Raw genomic sequence first — 13,066 nt, forward strand, 5'->3', positions numbered from 1 at the left:
TGTCCTCCCTGGCAGACTGCTGTCCTCCCTGGCAGACTGCTGTCCTCCCCGGCAGACTGCTGTTCTTCCTGGCAGACTGCTGTCCTACCTCCCACTCAACCCCTACACCTTTCTGTTTCTACTGTTACCAAAGAAAATGTTCTTCCCCCTCAGGTTGAAAAGATTTGGTATCAGATCCTCATTTTTCTACAATGTAGAAAGTAGTAAAAATAAATAAAAACCCTTGAATGAGTAGGTGTGTCCAAACTTTTGACTGGTACTGTATATATATATATAAAATACTTCTACTGATACTGTGTATATATATATATAAAATACTTTGACTGTGTCACGTCCGTCGTATGAATCGGACCAAGGTGCAGCGTGGTATGCGTACATTCTTATTTATTAAAAGTATGAAACACTGAACAAACTAACAAACTAACAAAACAAAACGTGAAGCTATACAAACGAGTGCTGACAGGCAACTACACATAGACAAGAACCCACGAACACCAAGGGAAAATGGCTACCTAAATATGATCCCCAATCAGAGACAACGATAAACAGCTGCCTCTGATTGGGAACCATATCAGGCCACCATAGACATACAAATCACCTAGACATACAAAAAACCCTAGACAATACAAAAACTAACGTACCCACCCTAGTCACACCCTGACCTAACCAAAATATAAAGAAAACAGAGATATCTCAGATCAGGGCGTGACAGTACACCTCCCCCCAAAGGTGCGGACTCCCGGCCGCAAACCTGAACCTATAGGGGAGGGTCCGGGTGGGCCCCGGACTGTGGCCCGTCGCCGGAGGCCCGGACTGTGGCCCGTCGCCGGAGGCCCCGGACTGGGGATCGCCGCCGGAGGCCCCGGACTGGGGACCGTCGCCGGAGGTTCCGGACTGTGAAACGTCGCCGGAAGCTCTGGACTGTGAAACGTCGCCGGAAGCTCTGGACTGGGTACTGTCGCCGGAAGCTCTGGACTGGGTACTGTCGCCGGAAGCTCTGGACTGGGTACTGTCGCCGGAAGCTCTGGACTGGGTACTGTCGCCAGAAGCTCTGGACTGGGAAGCGCACTGGAAGCCTGATGCGTGGTGCCGGAAATGGTGGTACAGGGCTGATGACACGCACCTCAGGGCGAGTGCGAGGAGCAGGAACAGGACGTACTGGACTGTGGAGGCGCACTGGAGATCTGGAGCGTAGAGCTGGAACAATGCGTCCTGGCTGGATGCTCACTTGAGCCCGGCAAGTGCGGGGCGCTGGCACAGGACGCACTGGGCTGTGCAGACGCACCGGAGACACAGTACACAGAGCCGACGCAGGATATCCTGGTCCAACATCCGTCCTGGCTGGATGCCCATTCTAGCCCGGCAAATGCGAGGAGCTGGAATAGAGCGCACCGGGCTATGAATGCAAACTGGAAACACCGTGCGCATCTCTGCATAACACGGTGCCTGACCAGTTACACGCTCCCCACGGTAAGCACGAGGAGTTGGCTCAGGTCTCCAACCTGACTCAGCCAATCTCCTCGTGTGGCCCCCCCCCCCAAAAAATAATTATTGGGGCTGCCTCTCGGGCTTCCGTGCTAGCCGTGTCCCCTCGTATCGTCGCCGTTCCTCCTGCGCTATCTCCACCTGCTTCCATGGTAGGCTATCCTCTCCTGACAATATTTCCTCACGCGTCCAGGATCCTTTACCGTCCAAAATCTGGTCCCATGTCCATGATGTCCGCTCCTTCTGAACACGCTGCTTGGTCCTTTTCTGGTGGGTTCTTCTGTCACGTTTGTTGTAAAGATCGGACCAAGGTGCAGCGTGGTATGCGTACATTCTTATTTATTAAAAGAATGAAACACTGAACAAACAAACAAACTAACAAACTAACAAAACGAGTGCTGACAGGCAACTACACATAGACAAGAACCCACAAACACCAAACTGGTAAATGGCTACCTAAATAGGATCCCCAATCAGAGACAACGATAAACAGCTGCCTCTGATTGGCAACCATATCAGGCCACCATAGACATACAAATCACCTAGACCTACACCTAGGTCTGTGAGAGCCGGAATTCTTACTGGTTGGTAGGTGATCAAATACTTATGTCATGCAATAAAATGCAAATTAATTACGTAAAAATCATACAATGTGATTTTCTGGATTTTTGTTTTAGATTCCGTCTCTCAGAGTTGAAGTGTACCTATGATAAAAATTACAGACCTCTACATGCTTTGTGAGTAGGAAAACCTGCAAAATCAGCAGTGTATCAAATACTTGTTCTCCCTACTGTATATATATAAAATACTTTTGAACTGTACTGTATATAATACTTTGAACGGTATAGGAGAGATTTTATAAAATGTACATTATTTAAATAAAACATTTATACAAACAAATACTAAAACAAACACAAACATAAGTATGAATATAAAAATATGAAAGTTTTGGTGTTATTCTGCAGAAAATAATAAACCTTTTAAAAAGCATTTTAAAGTTACCGAGCATGATCAAAAATATTTACAGAGTTTCTGTCTTCATTCATTATTAGTGTCCCGATTTTTCTTCAGTGGTCAGAGTTTGAGCTCTTCGTGAAATCTCTGTAAAAAAAAAAGAAGCAGATCAACAAATCATTATTTTTGACAGAGACATTACAAAAATCAAGCACGTCTGTTTTCACCTCCAGTATGAAGATGTGCCGTCTTAAATGGTTTCATTTTTTTGTCCATGTTTTATTTTATGCAGATTGGCAGCTCAGAAACATCAAAGACAAAGACGCCGTTTTCATGTTCAAATCAAACGCTGTGCAAACAAGAAGAAATGGGCCAAGCAGATTGGTTTACTGCAGTCACCTCTCACACAGAGCAGACTGACTACAGCCTCCTCTCACACAGAGCAGACTGACTACAGCCTCCTCTCACACAGAGCAGACTGACTACAGCCTCCCTCTCACACGGAGCAGACTGACTACAGCCTCCTCTCACACAGAGCAGACTGACTACAGCCTCCTCTCACACAGAGCAGACTGACTACAGCCTCCTCTCACACAGAGCAGACTGACTACAGCCTCCTCTCACACAGAACAGACTGACTACAGTCTCCTCTCACACAGAACCAACTGACTACAGCCTCCTCTCACACAGAACCGACTGACTACAGCCTCTTCTCACACAGAGCAGACTGACTACAGCCTCTTCTCACACAGAGCAGACTGACTACAGTCTCCTCTCACACAGAGCAGACTGACTACAGTCTCCTCTCACACAGAGCAGACTGACTACAGTCTCCTCTCACACAGAGCAGACTGACTACAGTCTCCTCTCACACAGAGCAGACTGACTACAGCCTCCTCTCACACAGAGCAGACTGACTACAGCCTCCTCTCACACAGAGCAGACTGACTACAGTCTCCTCTCACACAGAGCAGACTGACTACAGTCTCCTCTCACACAGAGCAGACTGACTACAGTCTCCTCTCACACAGAGCAGACTGACTACAGTCTCCTCTCACACAGAGCAGACTGACTACAGTCTCCTCTCACACAGAGCAGACTGACTACAGTCTCCTCTCACACAGAAGACTGACTACAGTCTCCTCACACAGAGCAGACTGACTACAGTCTCCTCTCACACAGAGCAGACTGACTACAGCCTCCTCTCACACAGAACAGACTGACTACAGCCTCCTCTCACACAGAGCAGACTGACTACAGTCTCCTCTCACACAGAGCAGACTGACTACAGCCTCCTCTCACACAGAACAGACTGACTACAGTCTCCTCTCACACAGAGCAGACTGACTACAGTCTCCTCTCACACAGAGCAGACTGACTACAGTCTCCTCACACAGAGCAGACTGACTACAGCCTCCTCTCACACAGAGCAGACTGACTACAGCCTCCTCTCACACAGAACAGACTGACTACAGCCTCCTCTCACACAGAACAGACTGACTACAGTCTCCTCTCACACAGAACAGACTGACTACAGCCTCCTCTCACACAGAGGCTGCCAATTCGCACCCTATTCCATACATAGTGCTCTACTTTTGACCAGGGTCCATATCTGGTCAAAAGTAGTGCACTATATAGGGAATAGGGTCCAAAGTAGTGCACTACATAGGGAATAGGGTGCCATTTGGGACGTAGCAGGCCAGAGATATAATACCATGTTGACTCTACAGAGGCTATTCCCAGACACAGAGATATAATACCATGTTGACTCTACAGAGGCTATTCCCAGACACAGAGATATAATACCATGTTGACTCTACAGAGGCTATTCCCAGACACAGAGATATAATACCATGTTGACTCTACAGAGGCTATTCACAGACACAGAGATATAATACCATGTTGACTCTACAGAGGCTATTCCCAGACACAGAGATATAATACCATGTTGACTCTACAGAGGCTATTCACAGACACAGAGATATAATACCATGTTGACTCTACAGAGGCTATTCCCAGACACAGATATATAATACCATGTTGACTCTACAGAGGCTATTCACAGACACAGAGATATAATACCATGTTGACTCTACAGAGGCTATTCACAGACACAGAGATATAATACCATGTTGACTCTACAGAGGCTATTCCCAGACACAGAGATATAATACCATGTTGACTCTACAGAGGCTATTCACAGACACAGAGATATAATACCATGTTGACTCTACAGAGGCTATTCCCAGACACAGAGATATAATACCATGTTGACTCTACAGAGGCTATTCACAGACACAGAGATATAATACCATGTTGACTCTACAGAGGCTATTCACAGACACAGAGATATAATACCATGTTGACTCTACAGAGGCTATTCCCAGACACAGAGATATAATACCATGTTGACTCTACAGAGGCTATTCACAGACACAGAGATATAATACCATGTTGACTCTACAGAGGCTATTCACAGACACAGAGATATAATACCATGTTGACTCTACAGAGGCTATTCACAGACACAGAGATATAATACCATGTTGACTCTACAGAGGCTATTCACAGACACAGAGATATAATACCATGTTGACTCTACAGAGGCTATTCACAGACACAGATATATAATACCATGTTGACTCTACAGAGGCTATTCACAGACACAGAGATATAATACCATGTTGACTCTACAGAGGCTATTCCCAGACACAGAGATATAATACCATGTTGACTCTACAGAGGCTATTCCCAGACACAGAGATATAATACCATGTTGACTCTACAGAGGCTATTCACAGACACAGAGATATAATACCATGTTGACTCTACAGAGGCTATTCACAGACACAGAGATATAATACCATGTTGACTCTACAGAGGCTATTCACAGACACAGAGATATAATACCATGTTGACTCTACAGAGACTATTCACAGACACAGAGATATAATACCATGTTGACTCTACAGAGGCTATTCACAGACACAGAGATATAATACCATGTTGACTCTACAGAGGCTATTCACAGACACAGAGATATAATACCATGTTGACTCTACAGAGGCTATTCACAGACACAGAGATATAATACCATGTTGACTCTACAGAGGCTATTCACAGACACAGAGATATAATACCATGTTGACTCTACAGAGGCTATTCACAGACACAGAGATATAATACCATGTTGACTCTACAGAGGCTATTCACAGACACAGAGATATAATACCATGTTGACTCTACAGAGGCTATTCACAGACACAGAGATATAATACCATGTTGACTCTACAGAGGCTATTCCCAGACACAGAGATATAATACCATGTTGACTCTACAGAGGCTATTCACAGACACAGAGATATAATACCATGTTGACTCTACAGAGGCTATTCACAGACACAGAGATATAATACCATGTTGACTCTACAGAGGCTATTCACAGACACAGATATATAATACCATGTTGACTCTACAGAGGCTATTCACAGACACAGAGATATAATACCATGTTGACTCTACAGAGGCTATTCACAGACACAGAGATATAATACCATGTTGACTCTACAGAGGCTATTCACAGACACAGAGATATAATACCATGTTGACTCTACAGAGGCTATTCACAGACACAGAGATATAATACCATGTTGACTCTACAGAGGCTATTCACAGACACAGAGATATAATACCATGTTGACTCTACAGAGGCTATTCACAGACACAGAGATATAATACCATGTTGACTCTACAGAGGCTATTCACAGACACAGAGATATAATACCATGTTGACTCTACAGAGGCTATTCACAGACACAGAGATATAATACCATGTTGACTCTACAGAGGCTATTCACAGACACAGAGATATAATACCATGTTGACTCTACAGAGGCTATTCCCAGACACAGAGATATAATACCATGTTGACTCTACAGAGGCTATTCACAGACACAGAGATATAATACCATGTTGACTCTACAGAGGCTATTCACAGACACAGAGATATAATACCATGTTGACTCTACAGAGGCTATTCCCAGACACAGAGATATAATACCATGTTGACTCTACAGAGGCTATTCACAGACACAGAGATATAATACCATGTTGACTCTACAGAGGCTATTCACAGACACAGAGATATAATACCATGTTGACTCTACAGAGGCTATTCACAGACACAGAGATATAATACCATGTTGACTCTACAGAGGCTATTCCCAGACACAGAGATATAATACCATGTTGACTCTACAGAGGCTATTCACAGACACAGAGATATAATACCATGTTGACTCTACAGAGGCTATTCACAGACACAGAGATATAATACCATGTTGACTCTACAGAGGCTATTCACAGACACAGAGATATAATACCATGTTGACTCTACAGAGGCTATTCACAGACACAGAGATATAATACCATGTTGACTCTACAGAGGCTATTCACAGACACAGAGATATAATACCATGTTGACTCTACAGAGGCTATTCCCAGACACAGAGATATAATACCATGTTGACTCTACAGAGGCTATTCACAGACACAGAGATATAATACCATGTTGACTCTACAGAGGCTATTCCAGACACAGAGATATAATACCATGTTGACTCTACAGAGGCTATTCACAGACACAGAGATATAATACCATGTTGACTCTACAGAGGCTATTCACAGACACAGAGATATAATACCATGTTGACTCTACAGAGGCTATTCCCAGACACAGAGATATAATACCATGTTGACTCTACAGAGGCTATTCACAGACACAGAGATAGATTTTCTGGTCTCTGGTCTCGAGGTCGACAGATTCGAGTTTTCATAACAATCGGCAATCGGCATTTTTGGACGCCGATTATGGCCTATTACATTGCACTCCACGAGGAGACTGCGTGGCAGGCTGACCACCTGTTACGTGAGTGCAGCAGGGAGCCACGGTAAGGTGCTAGCTAGCATTAAACGTATCTTATAAAATAACAATCAATCTTCACATAATCACTAGTTAACTACACATGGTTGATGATATTACTAGGTTAACTAGCGTGTCCTGCGTTGCATATAATCAATGTGGTGCCTGTTAATTTATCATCGAATCACAGCCTACTTCGCCAAACGGGGGATGATTAAACAAAATCACAATCGTTGCACGAATGTACCTAACCATAAACATCAATGCCTTTCTTAAAATCAATACACAGAAGTATATTTTTTTAAACCTGCATATTTAGTTAAAATAAATTCATGTTAGCAGGCAATATTAACTAGGGAAATTGTGTCACTTCTCTTGTGTTCATTGCAAGCAGAGTCAGGGTATATGCAACAGTTTGCGCCGCCAGGCTCGTTGCGAACTAATTTAGCAGAATTTTAAATAATTATGACATAACATTGAAGGTTGTGCAATGTAACAGGAATATTTAGACTGATGGATGCCACCCGTTAGATAAAATACGGAACGGTTCCGTATTTCACCGAAAGAATAAACGTTTTGTTTTCGAGATGATAGTTTCCGGATTTGACCATATTAATGACCAACGGCTCGTATTTCTGTGTGTTTATTATATTATAATTAAGTCTATGATTTGATAGAGCAGTCTGACTGAGCGGTTGTAGGCAGCAGCAGGCTCGTAAGCATTCATTCAAACAGCACTTTCCTGCGTTTGCCAGCAGCTCTTAGCAATGCTTGAAGCACAAGCTTATGACTTCAAGCCCATCAACTCCCGAGATTAGACTGGCAATACTATAGTGCCTATAAGAACATCCAATAGTCAAAGGTTAATGAAATACAAATGGTAGAGAGAGAAATAGTCCTATAATAACTACAACCTAAAACTTAAGGAATATTGAAGACTCATGTTAAAAGGAACCACCAGCTTTCATATGTTTTCATGTTCTGATAAAGGAACTTAAATGTTAGCTTTTTTACATGGCACATATTGCACTTTTACTTTCTTCTCCAACACTGTGTTTGGCATTATTCAAACCAAATTGAGCATGTTTCATTATTTATTTGAGACTAAATAGATTTTATGTATTATATTAAGTTAAAATAAAAGTGTTCATTGTTCATTCAGTATTGTTGTAATTGTCATTATTACAAAGAAAAGCAGATCCCGATTAATTGGCCGATATATAAAAATATATATATAAAGACCGGCTTTTTTTGGTCCTCCAATAATCGGTATCGGAGTTGAAAAATCATAAGAGAATGGAGAGGGGAGAAGGGGAAATGAGGGGAGAGGAGAAGGGAAAGGGGATAGGAAAGAAGGGGAAGGGAGAGGGGAGGCGAAAGGAGAGGAGGGGAGATGAGATGAGGGGATGGGAGGCGAGATGAGAGGGGAGAGGTGAAGAAGGGAGAGGAGAGGGGAGAAGGGGAGAGTAGAGGAGAGGAGGAAGCGAGAGGAGACGAGACAGGACAGGCAGGACAGGGCAAGGCAGTACAGGACTGGGCAAGGCAGGACAGGCAGGACAGAATTAGCAGGGCAGGACTAGAGGGCGACCGACAGCCAGTGGGCTTACCTGGGGTTGGGGCTGGGGAGGGGCTGGGAGGTGGTGGGTAGTGATAGATGGACCCCCCACCCCACAGTCAGGTGCTAAGAGAAAAGGGCATCAATACCTGCCGGGGTCAAGACCAGGGCCTGGAGGAGGTCAGAGAGCGAGACGATCCCCCCCACCACGTCATCTTTATCCACCAGCACGAGACGGTGAACCTGAGAGGAAGAGGAGAGAGAGGGTGAACCTGAGAGGAAGAGGAGAGAGAGGGTGAACCTGAGAGGAAGAGGAGAGAGAGGGTGAACCTGAGAGGAAGAGGAGAGAGAGGGTGAACCTGAGAGGAAGAGGAGAGAGAGGGTGAACCTGAGAGGAAGAGGAGAGAGGGTGAACCTGGGAGGAAGAGGAGAGAGAGGGTGAACCTGAGAGGAAGAGGAGAGAGAGGGTGAACCTGAGAGGAAGAGGAGAGAGGGTGAACCTGAGAGGAAGAGGAGAGAGGGTGAACCTGAGAGGAAGAGGAGAGAGGGTGAACCTGAGAGGAAGAGGAGAGAGGGTGAACCTGGGAGGAAGAGGAGAGAGGGTGAACCTGGGAGGAAGAGGAGAGAGGGTGAACCTGAGAGGAAGAGGAGAGAGGGTGAACCTGAGAGGAAGAGGAGAGAGGGTGAACCTGGGAGGAAGAGGAGAGAGGGTGAACCTGAGAGGAAGAAGAGAGAGGGTGAACCTGAGAGGAAGAGGAGAGAGGGTGAACCTGAGAGGAAGAGGAGAGAGGGTGAACCTGAGAGGAAGAGGAGAGAGGGTGAACCTGAGAGGAAGAGGAGAGAGGGTGAACCTGGGAGGAAGAGGAGAGAGGGTGGAAGAAGACGAGGAAGGGAAGAGACACGGCAAATGACACCCTACGTAGTGCATTACTTTGGACCAGAGTCAATAGTTATACTACTGTACACAGGACAAAAGGGTGCCAGGAGGGACACAGCGGGACAGAGTACCACGACCAGCAGGGAAACACTTCAGTAAAGTAACCACACTAAATATCATATCAAGTAGTCCTACCTCTGCCTTAGCAATGCGGTCGATGATAGTCTCCAGAGTCTCGTGAGGGTAACACTTCAGCACCCCGTCCACACAGCAGGCCCTGCTGCTGATCGCCTCCTGCATAGTCATGTTCAGATTGTTGTAGTTCTGCTGAGCGGCCAGATTCTACAGCGACACGACGTGGGGTAACAGATGATACAGGCCATTACAAGACTATTTGCTGTCCTAACACTTCCTCCATATGGGCACATTTGAAAATAGCAGATACAAGATGCTTGACATGTAGCCTCGCTTGGCATCTAGGTTGAAGCCAAACCCATGGGACATTTCCCATGTTAACTATTTGCATCATGCTGTTTTTCTTCTCAATGCAGAGTTATTGACATGGTGCCACTTACAATCACATCAAACCTGGAGTACAGGGCCTTGACTTTCCCTGAAAACAGAAGACATACAGATAAGGCTGGCGTTCAAACTAGGGCTAAAGGGCTAACCCTAGCATTAGGCATTTAAACTAGCGCTAAAGGGCTAACCCTAGCATTAAGTGTTCAACCTAGAGGTAAAGGGCTAACCCTAGCATTGGGTGTTCAAACTAGGGCTAAAGGGCTAACCCTAGCATTAGGCATTTAAACTAGCGCTAAAGGGCTAACCCTAGCATTAAGTGGTCAACCTAGAGGTAAAGGGCTAACCCTAGCATTAAGTGTTCAACCTAGAGGTAAAGGGCTAACCCTAGCATTAGGCATTTAAACTAGCGCTACAGGGCTAACCCTAGCATTAAGTGTTCAACCTAGAGGTAAAGGGCTAACCCTAGCATTAGGCATTTAAACTAGCGCTACAGGGCTAACCCTAGCATTAAGTGTTCAACCTAGAGGTAAAGGGCTAACCCTAGCATTAGGCATTTAAACTAGCGCTACAGGGCTAACCCTAGCATTAAGTGTTCAACCTAGAGGTAAAGGGCTAACCCTAGCATTAGGTGTTTAAACTAGCGCTACAGGGCTAACCCTAGCATTAAGTGTTCAACCTAGAGGTAAAGGGCTAACCCTAGCATTGGGTGTTCAAACTAGGGCTAAAGAGCTAACCCTAGCATTAGGTGTTCAAACTAGGGCTAAAGAGCTAACACTAGCATTATGCGTTCAAACTAGGGCTAACCCTAGCATTAAGTGTTCAACCTAGAGCTAAAGGGCTAACCCTAGCATTAAGTGTTCAACCTAGAGCTAAAGGGCTAACCCTAGCATTAAGTGTTCAACCTAGAGCTAAAGAGCTAACCCTAGCATTAGGTGTTCAAACTAGGGCTAAAGAGCTAACCCTAGCATTATGTTCAAACTAGGGCTAACCCTAGCATTAGGCATTTAAACTAGGGCTAACCCAAGCATTTAGTGTTCAAACTAGGGCTAACCCTAGCATTTAGTGTTCAAACTAGGGCTAACCCTAGCATTAGGTGTTCAAACTAGGGCTAACCCTAGCATTTAGTGTTCACACTAGGGCTAACACTAGCATTAAGTGTTCAAACTAGGGCTAACCCTAGCATTTAGTGTTCAAACTAGGGCTAACCCTAGCATTTAGTGTTCAAACTAGGGCTAACCCTAGCATTTAGTGTTCAAACTAAGGCTAACCCTAGCATTAGGCATTTAAACTAGGGCTAAAAGGCTAACCCTAGCATTAGGCGTTCAAACTAGAGCTAAAGGGCTAACCCTAGCATTATGTGTTTAAACTAGGGCTAAAGGGCTAACCCTAGCATTAGGCATTTAAACTAGCGCTAAAGGGCTAACCCTAGCATTAGGCGTTTAAACTAGGGCTAAAGGGCTAACCCTAGCATTAGGCATTGTAAAACAAAATAGCTCTAATTTTCCTAAATGTTAGTGGAAGTCAATGTTAAAGGCGTTATCATCACCGAGGTGAAACCAGACACATACCCTCCTCATTGACCACTGGCAGAGCGGAAACTCTCCGTTCTACGAAGATGGCCAGGGCGTCATACACCGTGTCTGTCTCCCGGACAGTAGCAATCTTTTTAAACGTTCCAATGTCCACCTCTTCAATTCTCTTCTGGAGGTACCGAGGCTTCGGGATCATGGTGCCCTGGGAGGAAGAATGGCGTCAGAAAAAGTGTCTAAAAACCTGGTTCCAGATCAGTTTGAGATGTCTTGTCAACTCCTATGGTCCTTGTCACAATGGCCATAGAAATCGGAAAGATATGTCAAAAAACAGATCTGGGATCAGGCTATCAAGTGTCCAGAATCATGACATGTTGTTTATCAGATAGGCGAATGTGAAAGTGGTTCTCACAAAGATATGCAGAAACTTGAGGATACGTTTGTGGGTGAGGATGTGCAGGACGTTGCCGGACTCTGGGTCGATCACAGGCAGCCGATGAATCTTATACTTCAGCAGAGAGTAGATGGCATCGAAAAGGCTGTAGAAGACAAGAGACGGGTTGTCGCGACAACGGCTTAGGAGTAGGGGCCAAGACAGCACAAACAAATGTGGGACCAGGGCAAGAGAAGGTAAGGCCGCAAGAGGCACTGCTAGTTACCTGGAGTCAGGTGTGATACTGATCAGAGTATGGTTGGAGTACTTCAGAAATTCCTCTGGAGCATGAAGCAGGAGGAAACACAGAGAATGTAAGACTTTAATCAATCAAATGTATTTCAGAAAGCCTTTTTTACATTACAGCAATTGTTTCAAAGTGCTTTTATGGATACCTAGACTAAAATCCAAATGGGGATTTCATTGTGCCATCTATTTCTAGGTAGCTACAGGTCTCCAGTCACCTCTACGGGTCTCCAGTCACCTCTACGGGTCTACAGTCACCTCTACGGGTCTACAGTCACCTCTACGGGTCTCCAGTCACCTCTACAGGTCTCCAGTCACCTCTACAGGTCTCCAGTCACCTCTACAGGTCTCCAGTCACCTCTACAGGTCTCCAGTCACCTCTACAGGTCTCCAGTCACCTCTACTGGTCTCCAGTCACCTCTACTGGTCTCCACTACAGGTCTCCAGTCACCTCTACTGGTCTCCAGTCACCTCTACTGGTCTCCAGTCACCTCTACTGGTCTACAGTCAGGTCTACAGTCACCTCTACAGGTCTACAGTCACC

General features: G+C 45.1%; 1 protein-coding gene across 4 annotated transcripts in view; it reads right to left on the reverse strand.

Annotated features, from left to right (window-relative positions):
• Positions 1-2,218: 2,218 nt before the first annotated feature.
• Positions 2,219-13,066, reverse strand: part of prkag3b (protein kinase, AMP-activated, gamma 3b non-catalytic subunit) — a 41,826-nt gene continuing 30,978 nt past the window's right edge. For 3 of the 4 annotated variants that reach the window (XM_039014375.1, XM_039014376.1, XM_039014377.1), the window contains 7 exons: positions 12,503-12,557; positions 12,256-12,382; positions 11,883-12,048; positions 10,368-10,405; positions 9,988-10,134; positions 9,065-9,158; positions 2,219-2,586 (listed from right to left, as the gene is read on the reverse strand). In XM_039014375.1, coding sequence (XP_038870303.1) covers positions 2,534-2,586; positions 9,065-9,158; positions 9,988-10,134; positions 10,368-10,405; positions 11,883-12,048; positions 12,256-12,382; positions 12,503-12,557 — 680 coding nt within the window. In that variant the 3' untranslated portion in view covers positions 2,219-2,533. Of the gene's footprint in view, positions 2,587-8,967; positions 9,159-9,987; positions 10,135-10,367; positions 10,406-11,882; positions 12,049-12,255; positions 12,383-12,502; positions 12,558-13,066 lie in introns of all 4 variants that reach the window. The other variant, XR_005478559.1, reaches the window with a different exon arrangement.

Source organism: Salvelinus namaycush, chromosome 19 (assembly GCF_016432855.1).
Source record: "Salvelinus namaycush isolate Seneca chromosome 19, SaNama_1.0, whole genome shotgun sequence".
NCBI classification, from domain to species: Eukaryota; Metazoa; Chordata; class Actinopteri; order Salmoniformes; family Salmonidae; genus Salvelinus; species Salvelinus namaycush.